At 47.0% G+C, this 27,023-nt stretch overlaps 1 protein-coding gene across 1 annotated transcript in view; it reads left to right on the top strand.

The window, feature by feature from the left end:
* Positions 1-27,023, top strand: part of plxnb1b (plexin b1b) — a 263,290-nt gene that overhangs the window by 152,436 nt on the left and 83,831 nt on the right. The window contains exons 3-8 of the mRNA XM_055648119.1: positions 2,782-3,916; positions 9,712-9,894; positions 17,589-17,717; positions 19,648-19,748; positions 24,370-24,502; positions 26,003-26,159. Of these exons, the coding sequence (XP_055504094.1) occupies positions 2,792-3,916; positions 9,712-9,894; positions 17,589-17,717; positions 19,648-19,748; positions 24,370-24,502; positions 26,003-26,159 (1,828 nt within the window). The 5' untranslated portion in view covers positions 2,782-2,791. The remainder of the gene's footprint in view (positions 1-2,781; positions 3,917-9,711; positions 9,895-17,588; positions 17,718-19,647; positions 19,749-24,369; positions 24,503-26,002; positions 26,160-27,023) is intronic.

Here is a 27,023-nt window from a genome sequence, read left to right as displayed (position 1 = left end):
CCCATATCCTTCTAAACTTTTTCCTATCCTTGTAGAAAAGTACCGAAACGGGCTCTTTGTCCCACTGAGTCCGCTCAGTGGGCCAAAGAGCGGGACTAGTGTAGATGGAACATGTTTATCGGTGTGGGCAAGTTGGGCCAAAGGGCCTGTTTTCATGCTGTGTGACTCTATGATTCAACCCAATAAAACACCTGAGTTGGTGGAATCTGCTTTGTGTTTTTAAGATCATCTCTTGTGGCTTCATTTCTTGCCCCAAAAACCCGAAAGTGATGTTCGTACTGGAACGTGAAGATAAAATTTGTTTGTTGGCTTGAGATTTCCCATTAATTTGGGCGGCACAGTGGTGCAGCGGTAGAGTTACTGCCTGACAGGGCCACAGACCCGGGTTCAATTCTGACTACGGGTGCTGTCTGTGCGGAGTTTGTGCGTTCTCCCCGTGACCTACGTGGATTTTCTCCAGGAAGCTCCAGTTTCTTCCCACACTCCAACGATGTACAGGTTTGTCGGCTAGGTACACAAAAATGCTGGAGAAACTCAGCGGGTGCAGCAGCATATATGGAGCAAAGGAAATAGGCAACGTTTCGGCCCGAAACGTTGCCTATTTCCTTCGCTCCATAGATGCTGCTGCACCCGCTGAGTCTCTCCAGCATGTTTGTGTACCTTCGATTTTCCAGCATCTGCAGTTCCTTCTTGAACAGGTTTGTAGGCCAATTGGCTTGGGAAAGATGTGAATTGTCCCTAGTTTTGTGCAGGATAGTGTTAGTGCGCGGGGAATGCTGGTCGGCGTGGACTCTGTGGATCTGTTTCCACGCTGTGTCTTTAAACTAAACTCATAATTAACCTCAGCACCCGCCTGCTGCCTCTTGCAAGGGCCATCCTTATTAACATCACAAATAAAAGAGAGAGCTGTTGTTTCTTGGATTTCTCGACTAATGTGTTTGATCCATTCAGAGAAAACCTTCTGTTGCATGTGACCTACTTTCCTCAGCCTGGGAATGTTGTGTGCACTGAGGAATTACATCAAAAAAATTGATCTTGAATAACGCTTTGCAAACAACTTCTAACGTTCATCGAGAATCTTAAACGCTGCATAAATTTAGCTAACAAAAATTTTAAAAAATGTTTCATCTGGAAGGGCTAGGTTGGGTTATGTAACTGACCGCATGTAGAATAGAGGAGCCTTGAATCGTTTTTATATCTAAAGAAAAATTGAATTGGCTAATTGGGGCGGAATAGTGGCGCAGTGATAGACTTGCTGCCTTACAGCGCCAGAGACCCGGGTTCGATCCTGACTACGGGTGCTGTTTGTACGTAGTTTGTACGTTCTCCCCGTCACCTGCGTGAGTTTTCTCCGGTTTCCTCCCACACTCCAAAGGCGTACAGGTTCGTAGGTTAATTGGCAAATTTGTTAATTGGTAAAATTGTCCCTAGTGTTTGTAGGCTAGTGTTAGCGTGCGGGGATTGCTGATCGGCGTGGACTCAGTCGGCCGACGGGCCTGTTTCGGCACTGTATCTCTAAACTAAACCAAAATGGATAAGGCGAGAGAGAGAGAGAGCGCAGGAGGAACTGAGGCAGCTGGAATAACTGCCACAGCTGGCAGGCAGATGCTGTAACAGCAGAACTAATAGGTTTCCCTGATTGACAAAATTGGGCGGAATGGACCCCATCAACTCCATGAAATATTTATTTTCTCATCACAGAAGTCATTTGCTTTGAGCAAAAAAATTCACCCTCTCCACTGGTGACCTAGGAGCAGAAGGAGGCCATTCAGTCGCATAAGCCGATTCTGTCATTCATTCAGTTTAGGGCAGTATGGCATCTTGATTGTGTGTTTTTCCTTAACCTTATTAACCCTGCCTATCAAAATAAAATCTAGCAAAGTTGCATTTGTTTTCATGGTTATAATGGTCATTTTCCCTTCAGTTGTGGGCAACACTGGCTAGGCACAAAGATGCAAAAGGCACATAGAAAGATTCATCTTTTTATGAATCCCTTGTCGCGTGACATTAATAAACACTGATTGTTCAATGAACCTTCATTTCTAGAATAACCCTATTATGTTTCCACACATCATTCCAAAAGCTCCGTCCTGGAGACACACAGTGTGAAAACTTGCCCAACTTGCCCGCACTGACCAACATGCCCCATCTATTCTAGTTCCACCTACATGCGTTTGGCCCATTTTCCTTTAAACCTGTCCTATCCATGGACCTGTGTAAATGTTTCTTAAACATTGCGATAGAACTGGCCTCACCACCTCCTCTGGCAGCTCGATCCATACACCCACCACCCCTGTGCATACACCTATGTGTAGAAAGGAACTATCGATGTTGGTTTATACTGAAGATAGCCACAAAGTACTGGAGTAACAGTGGGTCAAGCAGCATCTGGGGGGGGGGGGGGGAGGGGGGGGGAGGGGGGGGGGGGGGGGAGGGGGGGTGGGGGGAAGGAATGATGACATTTCAAAAGTCTGAAGGTTTCCGACCCGAATCATCACCCATCTTTTTTTTTACAGAGATGCTGCCTGACCCGCTGAGTTACTCCAGCACTTTATGTCTATCTATTTCCAAAAACTATGTTACATTAAAATAATGTCTTCAGAATACACTGATAACATGGTCTCTGCATGGCCAGAAGTATCTGGTTAACAGTTCAGTGCCATTCCAGTCTCTGTTACTGATTTCATTGCCGTCAAGTAAACAGTGACAGGGTCCAAAATCATGGATGTGGGTTTGGGATTTCCGCCAGCCTATGAGTGACTCTTCTCTCTTCTGTTTCAGCACCTTGACCATGCTGTCTGGGACCATTCTCCTTGTCATTGTTTTCACCAGTGCTTGGAGCTGCCGTGGAGACCACTACAAGTCCTTCAATAGATCCGACACGAGGTTCGAGCACCTAACGGTGGATCCCGAGACTGGGAATGTCTATGTGGGTGCCGTGAACTTCCTCTTCCAGCTGACCTCCGAGCTGTCGGCCCTGGTGGTGCAGCCGACCGGGCCCCAGAATGACAGCAAGGACTGCCTCCCTCCGGTCACCCGTACCGACTGCCCGCAGGCCCGGCCCACCAACAACCACAACAAGCTGCTCCTCATCAACCCGTACGGCAAGGAGCTGATCACCTGCGGGAGTTTGTTTCAGGGGATCTGTGAGAAAAGGAGTTTGGGGATGATTAGCCGGATCTTGTTCCGGCCCGAGCGGCCGGTCGACACGCAGTACGTGGCCGCCAACGACCCCAATGTCACCACGGTGGGACTGGTGGGCCTGTCCAAGGGCCAGACGGCCGTGCTGTTTGTGGGCCGCGGCTACACCAGCAAGGGGACCGGCGGCATCCCGCCCATCGCCACCCGCAACCTGGTGCTGGCGGAGCCGTCCAGCCCCGATTCCCACCCCACCTTCTCCTACGAAGATACGGCAAAGTTGTCCGTGGCTGGCCGACTCCCGGAGTACGACCACCACTTTGTTAAATCGTTTATTTATCAGTTGTCGGTCTATTTTCTCTTTTACCGCCGTGACCTCAAGTCCCCCTCCCGGGAATACAAGACGTACGTGTCGCGGGTCTGCCTGGGGGACATGCATTACTACTCCTACGTGGAGGTGCCCCTGGCCTGTTGGGGGGAGAACAAGAACTACAACCTGCTCCAGGCAGCCTATGTCAGCAGGCCGGGGCAGGGGCTGGCCGCGGGGGCTCTGGGCACCGACGGCGACGTCCTCTTTGCCACCTTCGCTCTCGGCCACACGTCCACGGCCAAGCCGACGGAAGAGTCAGCGCTTTGCATTTACACCATGAGCCAGATCGACCACATGATCAACCAGACCCGGGACCTGTGCTACACCAGGCACGGCAAGGCCCCCAGCGGCGTGGGCGTGGCCTACATCGAGTATGAAGTCAAGTCCAGTTGTAGTGGCCTCACGTCAGTAAGTACCTTTTGTTTTTGTTTAGTTTTTTTTTAAGTGTTAAGTTTATGTTAAGAGATACAGTGTGGAAACAGGCCTTCCGGCCCATCTGCTCCATACTGACCAGCGATCCCTGCACACTAGGCTAGAGAGGTTCGCACTCTATACCTTGGAGCACAGGAGGATGAGTGGGGTTCCTCTTGACATGTATAAAGTCATTAGAGGAATAGATCAGGTTGACGCACAGTCTCTTGCCCAAAGTTGGGTATTGAGAACCAGAGGACATAGGTTTAAATGAGTGGGGAAATATTGAATAGGAATCTGAAGGGCAACTTTTTCTCGCAAAGGGTGGTAGGTGTAATGAATGAGCTAACAAAGGAGGTAGTTGAGGCAGGGACTATCGCACTACTTTAGAAAAATTTAGACAAGGTCATGGACAGGATAGGTTTAGAGGGATATGGGGCAAACACAGACAGGTGGGTCCGGTGTAGATGGGATATGTGGGCCGGTGGGGGCAAGTTGGGCCGAAGGGCCTGGGTTCATGCTCTAGGACTATGACTATCACGAGGAACTATTTCCAATTTTTACCAAGCCAATTAACCTACAAACCTGTACATCTCTGGAGTGTGGGAGGAAACCAGAGCACCCGGAAAAAACCCACGTTTTTTATGGGAAGAGCTCATGCAGTTTATGGTACAAACTCCATACAGACAAGCACCCGTAGCACTCAAAGGGTCGAATGGCCTACTCCATCTAATGTCAAACCCGGGTCTCTGCCACTATAAGGCTGCAACTCTAATGAGGCCAATTCTTGCCTCATTTCGTCTTGAGCTTTTAATGTCAGCAATGCTGCCCATGAGATGCCATCTATCTAATGCATTGGGTAACAAAAGATCTGTGGACCAAGACATATACACTAGTGGGCTCAAATGTTGGATTGACAATGTCACATAAAGGGAACAAATGTACAACCCCTCTCCTGTTATGTCAGTGAATATGTTCAGGAAGGTCATAATATTATTCACATTATCAATTATATTTTAATAATTGCACGTCCACATTATAATGTAGACAAAAGAACACAAAGTGCTGGCGTAACTTGGCAGGTCAGGCAGCATCTCTGAAGGACATGCATTAGGGGGAGGTTGCATTTACTCCCTTCGCCTGTGTCGACCTTTTACCTGCCATGCTTTGTCCTGCCTCTCCCGTCTTCCAGCTTTTTTTTCCCCAGCCCCCAACAACCAGTCTGAAGAAAGGTCTCGACCCGAAAAATCACCGATCCATGTTCTCCAGAGATGCTGCCTGACCTGCTGAGTTACTCCCACAGTCTGGGGTGTTCCCGGTGGGCGGCGCGACTCACTTCGCAGCGGCCTCTGCAGTCCTTGTCTTTTTGTTATTTTTTGTCCCGTTTTAATGTAGTTTTTGTTATTTTTTTGATGGGGTGTGTGTGTGTGTGTGTGTGTGTCTTTACAATCTTTCCCCTGCACGGAGAACCCGACCTTTTCCCTGTCGGGTCTCCGTTGCCGTTGGGGCTGCAACGTGGAGCGGCCTCCAGCAGGAACGTCCTGGGCTCCAGTCACGGAGCTGCGGACCTACTCACCATCATGGAGCTGGCCAGGTTCGGTGCAGGAGGAGCGGTGGTGGCACGCTGCTGCAACCTGACCCCGAGATTCGAAGGCTTACCGCAGGTCTGGCAGACAGTAACACCGGGAGCCCGCGGGTCCCTGGTGGGAGACCGCTTTTCGGGGCTTCCACAACGGCGACTTCTCCCGCCCGAGTCGCGGGGTCGAGGATGACCTGGAGCGGGGCCTTACATCACCGACCGGCGCGGCTTCAACGGCTGCGGGGCTTTGCTAGCGCCCGCCGGGGGCTCCAACACCAAGACCCGGAGCGCGGCCTTGCATCACCCGGCGCGGCTTTATTGGCCGCGGGACAATTGCCATCGCCTGCCGGGGGCTTTGACTGACATCGGGAGGGGAATGGGGAGTGCAGGGGAGGGATAAGTTTTTGCCTTCCATCACAGCGAGGAGGAGATGCGCTGTGATGGATGTCTGTGTAAATTGTGTTGTGTCTTGGGTCTTTTTTTCATGTGTGTATGACTGCAGAAACAACATTTCATTTGAGCCTCTATGAGGTTCAAGTGACAAATAAATTGTGTATTGTGTGTGTTGTGTGTGTTGTTTTGTGTATTAACCAGCACCTGCAGTTCTTTGTTTCCACTATTAGCCAATAATCCCATACTCGGATTATAGCAGACAATCGCCAATAAGGAACACCATCTCCGCCCCCCCTCCCTCCCCCTGGTCCAATGTAGCGAGGCGTTACTGTAGTTAAGTGAAGAAAGTATATGCATTTTCATAGCAGCCTTCACAACTCTGAAGGGTGACCATTATTTTGATTCAAAGCAGCAGGGTACAACAGCTGAAACCAAAGAAAACTGAAGAAGTGTCCCGACCCAGAACATCACATATTCATGTTCTCTAGCGATGCTGTCTGAGCTACTCCAGAACTTTGTGTCCTTCTCTTTAGACCAGCGTCTGCAGTTCCTTGTTTTCAGCAAAGGGGCAGCACAGTGGTGCAGCGGTAGAGTTGCTGCCTTGCAGCGCCAGAGAGCCAGGTTCAATCCTGACCACGGGTGCTGTCTGTATGCAGTTGGTATGTTGTCCCTTTGACTGCGTGGGGTTTTCTCCAGGTGCTCTGGTTTCCTCCCCCACTCCACACTGATGCACAGGTTTGTAGGTTAATTGGCTTCGGTAAAATTGTCCCCAGTGTGTAGGATAGTGCTAGTGTACGGGATGATCGCTGGTTGGCGTGGGCTGAAGAGCCCGTATCCGCATTGTATCTCTACAGTCTAAAGTCCAAACCAGTAACTTGCATATTCGGTGTGGGCTGGTGATGTTAACCTGGTGATGACATTTGTTTTCCTCATTCTGCTGCAAATTTCCTCAATGTTGGATGTGTTGGAATTCTGTCTACTCCCTAATGGCCTGATCATTTTATTGCTCAATTCAAAACTGGCAAATGACCAAATCTTAATCGGATACCACCTGCGGCCAATTTTTATTATTTCATTGATCACAGTTTCAGCTTGACTAAATGGATCCAAATTAAATGGTTATGTGCATGTATGATCGCTTTGGATCAGTGCCAGTTCAATGAGAGAGTGGGTGGCGCAGCAGTAGAGTTGCTGCCTTACAGCGCCAGAGTCCCAGGTTGAAACCTGCCTACGGGTGCTGTCTGTACGAAGTTTCTACGTTCAACCCATGCCTGCGTGGGTTTTCTGCAGGAGCTCCGGCTTCCTCCCACATTCCAAAGATGTGCAGGTTTGTCGGTTAATTGGCTTCGGTAAAAATCGTAAATTGTCCCTAGTGTGCGGCATAGTGCCAGTGTACGTGTGATCACTGGCCCGTGCGGACTCGGTGGGCCTGTTTCCGCACTGTATCTCTAAACTAAACTAAGTAGACACAATTTATAAATGTGGGCCTTTCTGTCCACGGATGCTGGTCGAATTTGAGATAGAAAATTGGTGCAATGGAGACCTGCAGATATGGTTTGTTCAGTGCTACCCACTCCATTTCAAGGAGGTAACCTGACTCAGGACAGTGGAGCAAGACTGTGCATCACTGCAGCTCCAGCAGGTGACAATGAAACCATTTTGCAGAGATTGTTGCTGTCTGCAGTAGCGCTGACTCCTGGTGGGTTAGAGACCAAAATGGGACGTAGTATAGGCAGACACTGCTTCCTCTCGCGAGAGGCTCAGTGGGTGTGGAGATTGAAAAGGCTGCAACTGTGGATTAGGGTCACTGGTTAGAATTAGAGATGAGCCTTGCGAACTTTGGGTAGCATGGTGGCGGTAGAGCTGTTACCTCGCACAACCAGGCACCCAGGTTCAATCCTGACCTCGGGTGCTCTCTGTGTGGGGTTTGCACCCCATGCTGTGTTTACTACAGGTGCTCCGGTTTCCTCCCACATCCCAAAGTCCTGGTTTGTCAGTGAATTGTAAAGTGCCCCATAGTTTATAGTGGGATAACTAGTGTGAATGGGTGATGAATGGTCGGTGTGGACCAAAGGACCTGTTTCCACGCTGTATCTCTAAACAAAACAAGATATTGCTGAATTGGGCCCGTTTCTTGTAATAAGTAGACTGTTGTGCATGATGATAATGCTTCACTTTCATTCTCTCCTATGTAATCCAGATCTCCAGGCATGTTTTCATGCACGGCTGCCCAACCGTTTCTCAGATAAATTGGTTAATGGTGCGCAAGAAGCGTATTTTTGTTTTGATTTATTCTACTCTGTGAAGGAAGGGGAATTCATCAAATTCCTTGGTTAGCTGGGACGTTCAATTCTTGATAGAGAAGCCGGGTTTTGGCAGCCGAGCGGTTTGATGGCCCGGGTCTCACTTGAACATTTCCTGGGCTCACAAGTTTGCGATATCAGACACTATGTTCCAAGTAAATGGAGTGGAACCGGAATAGCAGCGAGGCACATTAGACGTGGCACTACTCCGCGCCCCATTGTAACGGTGGCGAGTAATCTGTCATGGCGAGCCTCCGCATCCCCTTGGGTAAAGAGGCAAGAACTCCAGAGCACAAATTGCTTCATCCATTTGTAATGTAAAATGCACCAAAGCACAAACATTGTGAAATGCTTCCCTGCAATATTAAACAAGTCTTTGGAGCCAGGCTAAGCAAATATAAAACGTGTAAGGGGAAAAGCGAATGTGCCAAAAGACTTGGAATTGGATCAAAGAAGCAGATGGAAAAAAGGACTGGCGAGATTTTTAGATAAAAGGAGAACTGCATCATAAAGATGCTTTATATCGTTAATTTAAAAATAGTGCCCAGATGTACGTTTGGCAAACTTTTTATTTACATACACGTTAAGTCCTGATCTTGTATGACCAGCTCGTTTGTGCAAACCATCGGAAAGGGCCAAAGCTACCACAGTTCTGATTGCCTCCTGTAATTACTAATTGTATTTGTGCTGCTTGATCTGGATTAAGCAGAGCTTAAATAATCGGTAAATGCTGACTGGTTGTCATGTGTCATGTCCGATCCATGTTAAATGTCGCCTTTGCTCTCTGGCATTGACAAATGATTGGCACAGTTTGTGCTGGTTGCAGGCAAATGAAGGTCAGTCATATCTGGTACATTTTAAGAGTTGTGTCAAACACAAATGGCTGGAATAACTCAGTGGGTCAGGCAGACATGGATAGGAGTCATTTCGGGTTTGGACCCTTCTTCAGAGTAAGCCTCCAGCACCTGGTATCCCACGGCTATCCACAGCAATGGACAGCGATCCCATGGTGTCTCCCATCCAAGTACTAACCAGGCCTGAGCCTGCTTAGCTTACGAGATGAGAAGAGATTGGGCATTTTCAAGCTAGTATGGCTGTGGCCAATGAGTTGTTAATGACCATGATAGTAATTCATGACAATATGACCACTCGTGACCGTAATATTATTCTGTCTGAGATAGATCATAGGAGGGAATGAAATGGGCAATTATTTATGATTGTAACATTAATATATCCAGAATGGACTTCAGCAACAGAATAGGCTTGTTGACCCAAATTCTTGTTCCTTTACAAACTAATGCAACAAAATGCATTGACAAGTAAAATATTTGGTTTCTAACGTGCATTTTAAAATCGAAGAGGAAGAGAAAGAATCCTGACCTGAACCATCTCCTCCTGTCCATGCCTTCTAGAGATGCTGCTTGAGTTACTCCAGCACTTAGTGTCGTTCTTCCGGTTCAATGTTCGCCCGTTGAATAATCTAAGCAGCAGTGCTATCTCTTCGCCTTTCTCTCCAGGACACTCTCAATGCCTATCCCTGTGGGTATGACCATACGCCCAGTCCAATCGCCAGTCACATTCCCATTGAGGCATCCCTGGTGTTGAAGGTTGCCCAGGGCCGGCTGGTCGCAGTGGCCGTCACTGTGGAAATGGAACACACCGTCGCCTTTGTGGGAGATGACAAGGGCAACCTCCACAAGGTAAGTACATATGTGCTACATAGCAGAATCGGGCCATTCAGCCCATCAGGTCTACTCTGCCGTTCAATCATGGCTGATCTATCTTTCCCTCGCAACCCCATTCTCCTGCCTTCTCCCCATAACCCCCGACACCCGAACAAATTAAGAATCTGTCAATCTCTCGCCTTAAAAATATCCATTGACTCGGCCTCCACAGCCTTCTTTGGTAATGAATTCCACAGATTCACCACCCTTTGATGAAATAAATTCCTCCTCGTCTTCTTTCTGAAAGATGCATCCTTTTATTCTGAGGCTATGACCCCTGGTCCTAGACTCTCCCACTGGTGGAGACATCTTCTCCACATACACTCTATCCAGGCCTTTCACTATTTGGTGAGTTTCAAAAAGCCCCCCTCATCGTCCTTCTAAACTCCAGCGAGTACAGGACCAGTGCCTTCAAACGCTCATCATATATTAACCCAGGCACAACTCGGCCTCAGCTGTCATCTGTGGAACATCATCATCCCTTGGACCTGATGTTACTCCAAAGACGCCACTCAACGAGATCACTCAATGACCTCCTCTGTTTCTTTTCGAGGCATGCTCCACTAATTGCCAGTAATTGGCCTCCCAGAGTTTGGCTGTCAGACAAAAAGTAGTTGAATCTAAAATGTCCATTGTTGCTGGAAATGTCATTACTTTCGGCTTCACAATGGACAGATGCAGAAGAGAGAAATCCCCTTGTTTGGAAGTAATGGGTATGTTATCACAGTGATCTGGAAGTTTACGAGGCTGACAGCAGTCATTCGGCTCTCCATGAACATGCTGATCGATAGAATCTAGTTTAGTTCAGAGATACAGCATGGAAACAGCCGAGAGCAGGGGTGCAGAACAAAGGATGATCTGGTGGGGAGGAGGGACAACAAAGGAGGTCCAGCTGTGGGGTACTTTGTAACATTGTCGGCGCCCATTATGTGGCGTCTCTTTGCATACCTTGAGTATGCAAAAACAAAGAATTTCACTCTGACTTGCCATAGGTGACAAAGTATGTGTTCATTCGAAACAGGCCCTTCAGCCCACCGAGTCCATGCCAACCATCCAACAACAGTTCTACACTATCCCATTTTCTCACCCACACCCTATACAATGGGGCCAATTTTATAGCCAATCAACCCTCAATCTTGCACATCTTTGGGATGTGGAGGAAACCTGAGCACCCGGAGCAAATCCACATGGTCACAGGGAGAACTTGCAAACTCCACTCAGAAAGGGCCGAGGTCAGGATTGAGCATGGGTTGTGAGGCAGCAGCTCCATCAGCACAGAGTCATACAGTCGCTTTGGCTTAACTCATCCATGCTGATCAATATGCCTCATCTAAGCTTGTCCAATGTACCCATTTATGGGCCATATCCCTCTAACACTTACCTATCCATTATCTGTCCCAATGTCTTTTAAATGTTGTTATATCTGCTTCAACTACTTTCTCTGGCAGCTTGTTCCATATACCCACCACACTCTGTGTGTAAAAGCTGTCCCTCAAGGTCTTATTAAATCTTTCTCCCCTCACCTTGACCTTATGTCCACTGGTTCTTGATTTCCCTTCCCCAGCAAAAAGACACTGTGCAAGTCACCCCATCACAATGGGTCACAATACTCTCGTGTCACCATTCATGGTCAACAGCCTTGGGCTCCTTGCATTTCCAGCACCTTTTAAATGTGATGAGGTCGTCAAGTTCTCCCACCCTTTCACACAGTATCACATTCCATCATTGTTCAATGAACGAGGGACATAAACATTGTCAACTCTCCTCTATTCCAGCGTCCGACAAGTTAAAAAATTACGAGATCGGGATTCAACTTGTCAGAACTTTTTTTTTGTTTTTAAAACACTTTAATTTTTCTCGGTCAACTTTGCTCCAGGGATAGTAATCCCAACATTTGTCAGTCTCTCTTCATAATTATAATCATCCTTCTAATCCCCATCCAAATTCTGCTCAATATTCAAACTGTTTCAAGTATCTTCCTTCGGGGTTCAAGCGTTGTGAACCAGCTTAGTTAGTTAGGACCATTTGTCCCTTTTCCACAACTCCTAGCATGGACCATTTGGCCTTAGACCACCATGCAAACATATGAATTTGGAGACAGGTACGTGGATAGGACAGGTTTAGAGGGATGTGGGTGGGCCATTCTGCCCCTTGTGCTTGCTCTATCATTTCCGAAGGTCATTAGTCAGAGTATTGAGTATAGATGATGGGAGGTCACACTGCAGTTATGTAAGAGGCTGCATTTAGAGCATTGTGTTCAGTTCTGGGCACCATGTTATAGGAAAGATGTCAAGTTGGAAAAGGTGCAGAGATTTATGAGGGTGTTGCCAGGACTCGAGGGTCTGAGCTATAGGGAGAGTTTGAGCAGGCTGGGACTCTATTCCATGGAGCGCAGAAGGATGAGGGGTGATCTTATGGAGGTGTGCAAACTCATGAGAGAAATAGATTGGGCAGACGGACAGAGTCTTGCCCAGAGTAGAGAAACAGAAACCAGAGGGCATTAGTTGAAGGTGAGGGGGAAAGATTTAATAGGAATCTAAGGGGTAACATTTTCACACAAAGGGTGGTAGGTGTATGCATAGAGCTGCCAAAGGAGGTGGTTGAGGCAGGTTTAAAAAACATTTTGACAGGTACGTGGATAGGACAGGTTTAGAGGGATATGGGCCAAATGCAAGCAGGTGGGACCAGTGTAGGTGGGGCATGTTGGGCCAAAAGGCCTGTTCTGCAAATTCAAAAGACTGACTGCAAATTCATGGCTGATCTGATTGTATTCCCAACTACATACAATCTACCCACATTAAGCATCTATCTCCCTCTCTAAGAAAGCATTCAAAAACGCTGTTTCTACCATCCTAGGAGGAAGTTAGTAAGGTGTGGAATACTCAAAGGAAAACCAAAACAACTTCCTGTATTTTAATTGAGAAAATCCTTGTTTTTAAGTAGTGACCCCCTTGCCCTAGATTAATTGACAAGAAGAAATGTATTCTCCACCTTGTCAAGACTCCATAAAATATTATATATTTCCATTGTTTAAACTTCCTATACAAGCCTAGTTCACACCATCTTTCCTCGCAAGATAACCATTCCATTCCAGCTATTAGCCCAGTAAACTTCCTCTGAGCTGCTGAGATATTAACGTGATTCTCCCTTTCTAAATAAAGAGACCAAAATAACATTTACGATTTACAGCATTATCTGTTTTTGGCTTTTTGAGAATTAATTTGTACTTGGGGACTGTTTTAGAGGTTGAGAGGGGAGAGTGGGGGAATTTAAGGGCTTGGCTTACAGTTTAAGCCTCCATCTGAAAATATCAATAGATTAGAGGACGTAGCTTTAAGGTCAGAGGGAGAAAAGTTTAAAGTAGATGTGAGAAAAAAGTTTTCTTTTCTGGTGTGGGTGTCCAGAACATGCTGCCAGAGGTGGTTGTGGAGGAGAAAGCTGTAATGCTAGTGCCATTTAAGAAACTTTCAGATATGGATATCCTTACATGGATATGCAAGGAATGGAGGGATCGGGACCACATTCAGGCAGAGATTGGTTTAACTTGGCAACATGTTCAGTGGGTGGGAGAGTCTGTTCCTGTACTGCACTGTTCCACAGTATGTCCTATTTATCAGCATGAAAACTATAAATAACTTGTGTAAGCAACTCCTCTCTGCTCCTTTGACAAGAGGTGGTTATAACTAGACCGTGTAAACCTCAGCTTTCCATTCCCACTTGTCCTCTGTTCTCCTCCTCCTTCCACCGTGCCGTGTGGAATCATGTTACTGGACAAATTGACCTTCTCCCTGTAACAGCGTGGGTTTTCTATGGGTGCTCCGCTTTCCTCCCACATTCCCAACTTTGTAGGTTAATTGGTTCTTGCAATATTGTCCGTGGCGTGTATGATGGAACTAGTGCGTGATCGCTGGTGATTGCAGGTTGGTGCAGACTCGGCGGGCTGAAGGGCTTGTTTCCACGCTGCAACTCTCCACTTAAAAGAAACCTAAACTATCAAATGTATTTATTTATTATTATCACCTGTCCTGAGATACAGTGGAATAGGCTTCATAGGCTTGGCTACAACGTTAACTATTTACAGCTACAATTACAACTATAACGAACTGCAGCTTCAGTTACTTGCGACACAAACGTTAAAGCCTCCAACAGTGCCTTAACTTCTGCAGCACATGGTGACTGTTGCAGGTTCAACTCCTGCTGTGGCAACTGTGGTGTTTAAAATTCACTAAATGAGAACCAAGCTGAGAAGTCGGTATAAACACCAGGGCAGTGAAAGCGGCTCACGAGCATCTTTTAGGAAGGAACGATGTGTTCCATCCTGTGTAATGCCATATTTGTGGTTGACATAAAACACGCACGGCACAAGAAAAGGCCCTTCGGCCCACATTATCATGCTGGATGTGATGTCAAGTTAAACTAATCTCCTCTGCCTGCACGTGATCCATATCCCTCCATTCCCTGCATATCCATATACCTATCTAAAAGCCTCTTAAAATGCTTGTATCGCATCTGCCTCCACCACCACCCCTGGCAGCACATTCTAGACAACCCACCACTCTGTATTTTGAAACTGCCCCCACACATCTCCTTTAAACTTTGTCCATCTCACATTGAAGCTGTGCCTTCAAGTCTTTGCGATTTCCACCATGGGGGAAGAAGGTTCTGATTGTCTACCCTGTCTGTGCCTCTCATAATACCATACACTTCTATCTGCTCTCCCCTTAACCTCCAACAATTTAGAGCAAATGTCGATGGTTTGTAACTGACAACGGACAAGGCATCGCAGACAAACTTGGTAAAAGGTGATGATCTTTACAGGGCCTTGTGAATGATTAAAAATCATAATGGTTTTGGAACGACCAAGATGGGCTTAGCACACTCTAGGCTGCAGAAGGGAGAGTGCCTAGGTTTGTGCCAGTACTTACTATCCATTGTCTGTCGCTGGATGTCAGGTGATGATGGTAACTGAGCTCTTGCAAACTGACTGCCATTTGCAACGTGCTAGTGAGGGTAGGAACAGGATGATGGGGGAGGTGAATGTGTGACTGAGGAGATAGTGCAGGGGGTAACGATTCCGATTTCAGGACCATTGGGATCTCTTCTGGGGAAGAGGTGACCTGTACAACGGGTGCATTGCACTTTAACTGGAAGGGACCCAATATTCTGGCAGGCAGGTTTGCAAGTTCTATATGGGTGGTATACTAAACAAGGTATTATGGATGGTGATGAAAGAATGTTTAGTGGACAGAATAGGCAGGAGCAAAGCGTGAGCAAGGAAGGACTGTTGGTTTAAATTGCAATTATTTTAATGCAAGAGGCGTGTATAGTGGGGTTGCCAACTGTCCCGTATTAGCCAGGAAATCCTGTATTTTGGGGTAAATTGGATTGTCCCTTACGGGATCGCCCGTGCCTTGTATTTGACTGCTACTACTCGGGTCAAGGGGACTGTCGGATCGGAGCGACGCGTCCGGCCCCTCCTCACCCGTCCCGACGTAGTGCAGCCCTTGGAGTGCAGCAGCAGCTCCTCGCCCGTGGCCCCGTCGGTCGGCAGCCCGCCCGGCTAGCTGTCAGACCTTCGGACCTTCACTTACCGCCGACACCACTACACCGCCTTCTCATGGCCGATCATCGGTTCATGAGTTGGATGGGGCGCTGGACTTTGCGTGTGATGTCACGAGGCCCGATCCAAAACTCCTCAGCTGGCCTGCCAGCGGTGCTTTGTGTGCAGTCCAGCACCCGGCCCAACTCATCACTCATCCAGCCACGGCCGAGTCTTTCAACAAATTGCTGTCGGGAATTTGTCCCGTATTTTGACCTTTTGTCCCTTATTTGGGAGTAAGAAAGTTGGCGACCCTGGTGGATAGGTACGGGCAAGTGGGACATTGTAGCCAGAACCTGATTCAGAAAAGGACATGACCGGCAGCTTAATGTTTCAGGGGACAGATGCTTCAGGAGAGATAGAGGTGGGGATAAAACGGGGGAGATGGTGCTTTATTGGTGAAGGAGGATGTCACAGCAGTGGTTGGAGAGGATATTACTGACAGTGCATCCAGCGAGGCTGCATGGATGGGGCTGAGAAATAAGAAAGGGATGATCACCTTGTTGGAGGTAAAATACAGACCCTTAATTTTTTTTTAATTCATTGTAGCAGAATCAAGCTGAAAAGTTGGTAGAAACAATGGGGCAATGAAAGTGGCAGTCACGGGCATCTTTAAGGAAGGGAACGATGTGTTCTGTCCCATGTGATGTCAGATTTGTGGTACATATAAAACATAGACTAGTACAACACACAATCAGGCCCTTCAGCCCACAATATCCATGCTGAATGTGATGTCAAACTAATCTCCTCTGCCTGCACGTGATCCATATTCCCTGCATATCCATACACCCACCTAAAAGCCTCAAATGCCTTCATCACCGCTTCCACCAGAGGGTGGTAGGTGTATAGAACAAGCTGCCAAAGGAGATGGTTGAGGCAGGTACCATCACAATGTCTAAGAAACATCTAGCCAGGTGCATGGACAGGGCAGGCTTAGAGGGATATAGGCCAAAAGCAGGCAGGTCAGGTGGGACAAGTGTAGATGGGGCATGTTGGTCGGTGTGGGCAAGTTGGGCCGAAGGGCCTGTTTTCACACTGTATGACTCTGCCCCTCTGACTCTGGCTGAGGTTCGCTAGGGAGTGGCAGGAGTCGGGTGACACGGCACCCTTTCACTGTTCCAAGAGGAAGTGGAGAGAAACACGGAGAAATCAAATCCAGCCATGGGAAAAATAATTCCTTCTTAAGTGACGGCACTTTGTTTTGCAATCAAAGGAAATTCTATCAGCTGCACTGTGCTGAATGAGCCTCACCCATGCTCCAAGGATTAGTCCAGTAACATGAGCACTGCAGCAAGGTAGTAACTGGGGGTCGGGCCATTCACATGAACAGGAGAAATGTGGTCCGTGTGCTCAGTTAGAACTAAGGTTAGCAGGGCAGGGTAGCAAAAGGTTCCTGCTTATTGAAGTGGCACAGTGGTAGAGTCGCCAGTGACCCAAGTTCCATCCTGACTATGGGTGCTGTCGGTACGGAGTTTGTACGTTCTCCGGAAGCTCCAGTTTCCTCTCAAGAGATGCACAGGTTTGTAGGTGAATTGGCTCCGGAAAAGATTGTAAATTGCCCCTCGTGTGTGTGTGTGTGTGTAGGATAGTGTTGGTGGTCGGGGATAGCTGGTCGATGCGGTCTCGATGGGCTGAAGGGCTTGTTTCCACCCTGTGTAAAATGCATTCTTGAATTCTACAGGGTCCCCTGTCACTTCTGTAAAACATGCACCCAAGGGTTCCAGCAGCTAATGGGTGGTGAAGATCCAGTTGCTAAAGTCAATTGCATATGAAGATGAGTGATAACTAATCTCCAAACTGCCTCAGTTGCACTAGGGACTTCCAGATTTGTTTCGTTTTTTTTTTCACTATTGGCTTTTTTATTAATGGATTAAAACAAAAAAATGTTTGGTTATTATTATGTTTATTGAATATGGTGTTTACAACCTTGTGTTGCTGCAAGTAAGAATTTCATACTTCCGTTTCAGTACATATGACAATAAAACGCTCTTGACCTACTGTTGACGTCTTTGGTGCCAAGTTGTGACTTTATGGATAAAAGAGTTCTTTTTGCTTTCTTCCTCTGCCCCAGGTGTTTGTGATGCCGTCTGGAAAGGTGGAGCAGTATGCAACGCTAATAATCCAGCCCAATGTTCCAATCAATGGTGACCTGGTATTTGACCGTGACGAGGACTACCTTTACGTCACAACCCCATTGAAGGTAAATGCACTGTGAAGTGAAGCCAAGCGCCCGTTTAGTTTAGAGATACAGCGCGGAAACAGGCCCACCGAGTCTGCACCGACCAGCGATCCCCGCACATTAACACTATCTTATACACACACTCGGGACAATTTACACTTATACCAAGCCAATTAACCTTTCAACCTATATGGCGTGTGGGAGAAAACTGAAGATCTCGGCGAAAACCCACGCAAATCACGGGGAGAGCGTACAAACTCCGTACAGACACCACCCCATCGTTAGAATCAAACCCGGGTCTCTGGCGCTGCAAGCACTGTAAAGCAGCAACTCTACTGCTGCGTCACCGTGCCGCCAGTCTTGGGTGGATTTAAAGCCCTGGTGATGTTTTTGTAGCCAGAATATTTTAATTGGAGCAAAGAGAAATGAGTGAGATCACCTGGAACTAGCAGGCACCTAGCTGTTCAATGTAGGTTCAACTGTGCCTTGCATAGCAGATGAAAGGGACTGGGGGAAGGTAGGAAATGAAAGGTTTAGTGCACTGATGTAGCTCTCAGTCAGATGAGAGAAGCCTGTAGTTAGAGCGTTCCCAAAGATCTCTGTGTATAATTGTCCAATATTGAAACACAGATGGAATATTTTTGACTCCGGACAAAAAATCTGACGGGAAACAGCAGATCGCAGGAGGAAAGCTTCCATTTGTACACTGAGGGATGTTTCAAAGGAGGCTGAGAACTCGGTGTTCAGAGAGCACTGCTGCAGCACAGCAGGGGGCAAGGTTTTCTGCGGAATACATTAGCGTTATTCTTTGATCCAATACATAAATGGATTTAAGTTCATGGTTTGCAGAGTGTATTTGATTTGACTGGGTTTGTGCGGTGAGGTTAAGGGAAGAGAACCACCCAGTGGCAGTACTGTGGTGACTGGGGGAGTGATATTCTGGCCCCTACTGTGCAGCACAAGGTGGCTGCATTTCTGTGAAAGCAAATGAGGAGGGGCGGAGGAAAGAGGCTCAGTGATTTAAATATCAAAGGCAAGGTTAGTTTAATTTATTATGATTATCACGTATACCGAGGTACAGTGAAATGCTATTTTTTTTTTTGCGTGCCGTCCAGTCAGCTTAAAGACCACACGTGATTACAATCACCTCCAGCATTTTGCGTGTAGCTTCAATATAAACCAGCATCTGCATTCCTATCCTCGCATAACGTCCATAGGCGGGAAGAATCCGAGGTCTGGGGCGTTGTACTGAGGTTGGGAATGTCGGGAATATCCCATCAAAGGGCCCAAGGTGCTGGAGTAACTCAACGGGTCAGGTGACACCTTGAGCCACCCGAATAAGGTGGTGATGGTGGAGTGGAGGATGATGGGAGGGCAGCACAGCCGATGACCCCTTAGCAAAACAGAACTGAAGACGCATGTCAGAGAGAGGCCCAGTGCAAATTGGAGGAACAGCACCTCATATTTTGCTTGAACAGTTTACACCCCAGCAGAATGAACATTGACTTCTCTAACTTCAAGTAACCCTTGCTTCCCCTCTCCCACCATCTCCCCCCACCACCCCCCACCCCTCCCAGTTCTCTGACCGTCTCCGACAACATTTTATCTCTGTTTGCCTTGTTGTTGCCTTCTCCTATCTAACAATGATCTACTCTACATTTTCCTTGATCTCCATTCCCTTTTGTCCTATTTTCGCACTCCACTTCCTTATCTATGTATCTCTCTCCCCCTGACATCAGTCTGAAGAAGGGTCTCGACCCGAAACGTCACCCACTCCTTTTCTCCAGAGATGCTGCTTGTCCCGCTGAGTTACTCCAGCATTTTGTGTCTAGCATCAGAAGACATGCAAAGATGTTTCTGCCTGTGGAATTAAACACAGTAAAAAGAGAATGCTTGGCTGTGCCTGCATTAAAACCACTTTGTGATCCTTTTGCTTCTGTTCCCATTACAGGTGCTGAAACTTCCTGTTAGCGAGTGCTCAAAGAAGACTGACTGCCTGTCCTGTCTGCAGGCTAAGGACCCGTACTGTGGCTGGTGCATCCTGCAGGGCTGGTGAGTCTCAACTTAGGAGGAGAATGTCAGATGATTCCACTACTCCAATCTTAGTTTAGTTCAAAGATACAGGGAGCCACGAAGATGCTCCCCAGACATTGCCAAGTCTACGCTCACTCTGGGCATTGTCGCCGCTTCACTGACACAAATTCACAAACTCTCAAACACAACCTGACACACACACACACTGGCACACACAAGGTTTAAAGGGATTTGGGCCAAATGTGGATACATGGGACTAGTTTAGATGGGGCATCTTGATCTGCATGAACAAGTTGGGATGAAGGGCATGTTTCCATGCTGTAAGACTATGACACACTGTAAAAGGGGTGCAATTGCTCTGGAGAGGATCCAGGGGCGATTTATGAACATGTTGGCAGGGCTGGAATTTTTGTTTCACTTTAAAGAAAGGTTGGATAACTGGGATTGTATTCTCTGCAGCAACGGAGGTGAAGAAGAGACTTAGTTGAGGTGAATAATATTATGAGAATAGGACCTGTTTCGCTTAATAAAGAGTGTAAAAAGGAACTGCAGATGCTGGTTTAAACTGAAGATAGATACTAAAAGCTGGAATAACTCAGGAGGACAGGCAGCATTTCTGGAGAGAAAGAATAGGTGATGTTTCGGGTTGAGACCTTCAGACTGAAGAGGTTGAAAAACAGCCAAATAGATGTAAAACACAATGACTGGAGATGTGTTTTATCCAACTAAGGGCAGAAATCAGAATCATGTGTTCATCTTTATTGACGTGTCACCATAATAAATATTACAGAAAAAAAATTAATGCGGTGGCACGGTGGCGCATCGGTGGAGTTGCTTCCTTGCAGCACCACAGACCCAGATTTGATCCTGACTATGGGTACTGTCTGTACAGTATTTGTACATTCTCCCTATAACCACATGGGTTTCTGTGGAAATTCCGGTTTCTCCCACATCTGAAAGAAGTGCAGGTTTGTAGGCTAATTGGCTTCTGTAAATTGTCCCTGGCATGTAGGATACAACTGGTGTATGATAGATTGCAGTCAGTGTCGACTTGGTGGGCCGAAGGGCCTGTTTCCATATATATGTTTTACATACATCGAAATTTCATTGAACCATATACGGTTGAATATGTGGCATTATTTTCATCTTGTCAAAGGGTAAGGTTGATTGATTTATTTGTGCAGAACAGTGATGGAAGTCTGACTCATGCCTTGTTTCTATGTTTTTGTTTCTCTCTATATATGCATATATATGCAGCATGAATTATAATCTGATTTCCATACATGAATATAATAAGGTCATTCATGTGCTGCACCTGTTGATCAAAGCCTGGCTCCACTGTGGAATGTAATTAGGAATGTAATTTAGCCTAACCTTATTCACACCTAATCCAATTGGAAGCACAAATGTTGCATCAAGTGTAAGTTAAAGTATGCACCAGATTCCACAATTTCAAACTGAAAAATGCAAAAGCTTCCTACCGTGGAAGGGGACTCGCCCTCCTCCGTGGATTTGATCCTGCATTTATTACCTGTCCTTAATTTGCTTGAAGTAAGGGACTTGTTGGCCTGCTTCAGGAGGGCAGTTAAAACAACCTTCTAATTGTGGCTCCCAGCCTGACCTGATGGGGATGGCCGATTTGCTTTCCAAATTGTTGGCCATATTAGTACAGTCCACTAGTTTCCAAGGCCATTGTTGCTCTTACTAGTTTATTTATCCACGTTTATTTGATGACTTCAACATGAATTCAATGCAAATCAACCTCCTCATCTGCCACCCCCCCCCCCCCCCCCCCCCCCCCCCCTCCCCTCCCCTCTTATTGCCAAGGTGGTATTCAAAGTGATGTCTATAAGGTTAATGATCCAGGACTCCCAGTTGCTTTTCCAATACATTACCATTCCTCCGTAACCTACTGCCTTGAGTATGAGGGAGGCAAGCAGTGATTTAATAAATTAGGTTGGCAAACGGATGGATGTTAATGTGATTTGGTTAATAAACAATAAACCTGAAGCACAAAAACACATGACTGGGTATTCAATGGCAGAAGCACTAAAGGATTTTGATGTAATTATTAACCATTCATTGAAGTATGCAATGGATGCAATGTCCAGACCAGCAAGTGCTGGGCTATATGTTGAGGGTGCTTGAATGCAGCTTGACAAGGCAAGTGAGGTCGGGGAATGCGGCTATGCCTGGTATGATGTTTGCAAAGCTTTGGAGCATTTTATCGCTCAAAGAATGGTGCAGCATTGCTAGGATTTCAGGCTGAGTGCTTCTAACTGTAAGCTGACCCAACCTGGACTTTGTTAACATTGGAGAAAACTCACTACAGGGGAATGTAACCAATGGTTTTAAAATAACAAGAAGAAGAATTGGAAGACATTACAGTTTATATGATTTGGATTGCAAAGAGAGAAATTAAAGTCGGGAGCCCAACAATTAATAAACCCGCAGTGTACGTCTGCCTCCTGCAGAGTAACAGTCATGTGGGCTCAACTTTCAACAAAGGAGGTTAATGTTGTGTTAAATATTAACTTCATCAATGTAAATACAGTAATACAAGCACAAGAATGCTTCATAGGGAGATCATGCAGCGCTTTGATGTGGCTTGCCAAAGAAAACATTTGGATCAAGGTTTAGAAGGTTGTGCGACCAGGATGAGACAAACAAGTGGAGTTGTCCCAAATGTTCAAAGTGCAGCTTCGTCCACCGACCGGCATTGCTGGAGATTCAGTTGAGTTTAGAGATACAGTGCGGAAACGGGCCCTTCAGCCCACCTAATCCGCACAGACCTGCTATCCCCGCACACTAACACTAACACTAACACGCACGCACACTAACACTAACACACACACACACACACACACACACACACACACACTACACACACACACTACACACACACACACTACACACACACACACACACACACACACACACACACACAAGCGCGCACACACACACACACACTAACACATACACACATTAAACACACACACACACGAACAATAAAATACAATACAATACAATACGGTTTATTTGTCACATTGCACATAAGTGCAAGTGAAATAAATAAACACACGCACACACTATTTATCTACAAATGTGTATGTCATAGGGGTGTGTAAGGAAACTGGAGCTCCTGGAGAATACTCACGCAGGTCACTGGGAGAACGTGCAAACTCCGTACAGGGCGCCATGGTGGCGCAGCGGTAGAGTTGCTTCCTAACAGTGCTCGCAGCGCCAGAGGCCCGGGTTCAATCCCGACCATGAGTGCTGTTTGTTCGGACTTTTGTAAGTTCTCCCGGTGACAGCGTGGGTTTTCTCCAAGAGCTTCTGTTTCCTCCCACACTCCAAAGACGTACAGGTTTGTAGGTTCATTGGCTTGGAGTTTGCACACATGATGTATGTGTAAATTGTCCCTAGTGTGCGTAGGCTTGTGTTAATGTGCGCGGATCGCTGGTCGGGCTGAAGGGAATGTTTCTGCGATGTGTCTCTAAACTAAAATGGCACACATAGTCAGGATGGAACCCGGGCCTCTGGCGCTGCGAGGCAGCAACTCTACCGCAGGGCCACAGTGCAACCCATTCAGCTACATATCCCGGCAATTTGCAGCTGATTTGGGAAGGGAATTGTGGTGAGGCTGCATCAAAATTCCTCGAACCAAAGCGTGTTTCTGAAAGTACTGCTCTGGAGGACATGGCCAAGTGGATTATGATTCTGCAGACCTCGAATGAGCCAAATGATAACTTTAACCCTCCTCCTCTGCACTCATCCTCTTGGTATTCCGGGGCACGTTTTCTCCTCGTAAAATCTGTTGCCGAAGGAGATGCAGTTTGAGCCGGCCAGCCCAATGTCTGTCAGGACAAGTGAGGGCTGTAGTCTGCATTCCATAAGAGTAACATCAGTTGTTGCGTTTTATTACACTACCTCGGCAATGTTATGACAGACGGCTTCTAAGTGGGATTAACTCCTTCAGATCGGGTGGCACCCGTGTATGATAAACCCCTTCCTTCATAAGTCATAGGAGCAGAATTAGGCCATTTGGCCCATCGAGCTGACTCTGCCATTCAATCATGGCTGATCTATCTTTCCCTCTCAACCCCATTCTCCTGCCTTCTCTCCATAACCCTTGATACACATAATAATAATGAATCTGTCCACCCTAGAAATACGCATTGACTTGGCCTCCACAGCCTTCTGTGGCAATTAATTCCACTGAATCACCACCCTCTAACTAAATAAATTCCTCATCTCCTTCCTAAAGGTACATCCTTTTATTCTAAATTTATGCCCTCTGGTCCTAGACTCTCCCTAAAGTGGAAACATCCTCTCCACATACCACTCTGTCCAGGCCTTTCACTATTCAGTAAGTTTCAGTGAGGTCTACCCGCAACCTAAACACCAGCGTGTTTACAGTTGTCCACGTTGATGGAGGAGTCGAGGTTACTGCGTAAAGCACTGGAGGATGTGGCAATCAATAGTGTGTTGTTGGGGCACGGATTTGATTGTTTTCGACAGAACCTAATGTTCCTTTCAATGCTCGAGCAGCTTGGTGCCATGGTGGCAGAGTGCGCGGTGAAGGTTATTTCCCAGCCTTTAACCCTGGCATTGATGCAGCCTTCCCTTCAACCTGCAGGTGCAGTAAGAAGTCAGAATGCACGAGAGCTGGAGAAGGCATCCAGTGGCTCTGGAGCTACAGCGAGGACCGGCAGTGCCTGAGGGTACACACTCTGTCCCCGGCTAATGTCAGCAGGGAGGAACACAAGCAGGTGAGAGAGGCTGCCCATGGGAATGTGGATCAAACAACTGCAGGTGCTGGTTTACACCGAAGATAGATACATAGTGCTGGAGTAACTCAGCGCGTCAGGCAGCACCTCTGGTGACAGGAAATGGGTGACGTTTCAGGGCGGAGCCCTTCTTCAAAGCAAATCCTAGCGGAGGCCAGAACAAACCAGGGCTGGTAACAGATGAGTTGAGGAAGGGTATGGTTCATTTGTTTAGGAGCAAGGACAAGACCTTATCTGGGCTACTGCAAGCAGCATTTGACTAATTTAAGCAGCTCAGAGAAAATAGAACAATATAGCATAGGAACAGGCCACCGGGAATACACACAGGAATGTGTACAAAGGAACTGCAGATGCTGGCATATACCGAAGACCACACAAAGCACTGGAATAACTCGTGGATCAGGCAGCATCTCTGGAGAAAGAGTCTGAAGAAGGGTCACTCATCCTTTTTCTCCGAAGATGCTGTCTGAGCTGCTGAGTTGCTCCAGCACATTGTGTCTATCTGCTGACAGGGCACTGCTTGCCGCACACTAACTCGCATGGTCAATAAATGCTGCAAGTGCAATATGGGCAAAGTAGCTCCCAAGTAATTGGGACCGTGTTGTGCTGAGGCAGCTCGCAGCTCAGTATCATTCTTCACTGCAAGGGGGATGACCATTAGTTTAGTTTAGTTTAGATCGGAGAATTTAAACCGTTAATTGTGCTTTCCCCAAACACAAAGTCCGTCAGTGTAGAGGTCACAGCAGCAGTGGATAGTATGGACTAGTTTTGCACCCTTCCCTCGCATCAATTTAGTTTAGTTTTGAGATACAGCGCAGAAACAAACTCGTCGGCCCACCGAGTCCACACCAACCAGCGATTCCCGTACATTAACACTATCCTGCACACTAGGGACAATTTACACTTATACCAAAGATTGACACAAAAAGCTGGAGTAACTCAGCAGGAAAGTCAACATTTCTGGAGAGAAGGAATGAGTAACATTTGGGGTTGAGACCCTTCTTCAGACTGGAGCCTTCATCCAAAACATCATCCATTCCTTCTCTCCAGAGATGCTACCTGTCCCACTGAGTTACTTCAACTTTTTGTGTCTATCTTCAATTTAAACCAGCATCTGCAGTTCCTTCTTACACTTATACCAAGTCAATTAACCTACCAACTCGTGCGTCTTTGGATTGTGGGGAGGAAACCGAAGATCTCGGAGAAAACCCACGTGGTCACGGGGAGAACGTACAAACTCTGTACAGATAGCACCCGTTGCTGGGATCGAACCCGGGTCTCCAGCGCTGCAAGTGCTGTGATGCAGCAACTCTAACGCTGCGCCACTGTGCCAGCCAGAGAAATTACCAGAGACATTTGAGAAATCTCCTGCACCATACGTATAAAACCACAAATGTAACCGGTTTGACAAACAGAAATAAATTTCCGAACCTCCAAGTTGTTTTCTCAGTGATGGACATTATTGTTCTCTCTTGTTCACAGGTCTCTCTAAGTATTGCTGACTTGCCCATTCTGGCTGAGGATGAGTTCTACACCTGCCTTTTTGAAGATTATTCCAGTCCTGCCACCATTACTGAGCATGGTGTCGTTTGTTGGTCTCCAAAACCCCAGCACCTTCCACCTACTAAACCTGGAGCAGGTACACATCAAGAGTGAGAAATCTCCTGCAGACTAATCACAGCAATGTTCTTGCGGTCTGCTGAGATGTTGCCCAAATGTAAATTTCATACATCTATATCCCCCTGAGATATTCTGCAAGTGTGATTGCTTGCCAATGAAGTTTAGAGAAACAGTGTGAAAAAAGGCCCTTCGGCCCACCAAGTCCATGTTGACCAGCGATCCCCATAAACTAGCACTACCCTACACACTGGGGGCAATTTATCATTTTACCGAAACCAATTAACCTACAATACTGTACGTCTTTGGAGTGTGGGAGGAAACCAGAGCTCTTGGAGAAAACGGGGAGAGCATACAAACCCCACACAGACAAAATTGGGAGTCAGGATTGAAAACGGGACTCTGGCACTGTAAGGTAGCAATTCTACCGCTGCGCCACCATGCCGCCTTGATTGGCTTTGTAGACAAGCTCTCATACACTACACTTGAACGCTAATCAAATCGTGTGTTTTAAGGGTTTGGTTGAGATATATTTTAGCCAGAAAGCAAGAGATCTTGTATTCAAGAAAGAACTGCAGATGCTGGAAGATCGAAGGTACACAAAATTGCTGGAGAAACTCAGCGGGTGCAGCAGCATCTATGGAGCGAAGAAAATAGGCGACGTTTCGGGCCGAAACCCTTCTTCAGACTGATGGGGGGTGGGAGGGGAGAAGGAAGGAAAGAGGGGAGGAGGAGGAGCCCGAGGGCGGGGGGATGGGAGGAGACAGCTCGAGGGTTAAGGAAGGGGAGGAGACAGCAAGGGCTAGCAAAATTGGGAGAATTCAACATTCATGCCATCAGGATGCAAGCTGCCCAGGCGGAATATGAGGTGCTGTTCCTCCAATTT

This window comes from Leucoraja erinacea, chromosome 16, assembly GCF_028641065.1.
Source record: "Leucoraja erinacea ecotype New England chromosome 16, Leri_hhj_1, whole genome shotgun sequence".
Classification (NCBI taxonomy): Eukaryota; Metazoa; Chordata; class Chondrichthyes; order Rajiformes; family Rajidae; genus Leucoraja; species Leucoraja erinaceus.
The sequence above is the reverse complement of the archived record's forward strand: the minus strand, read 5'-3'. Positions and strand labels throughout refer to the sequence as shown.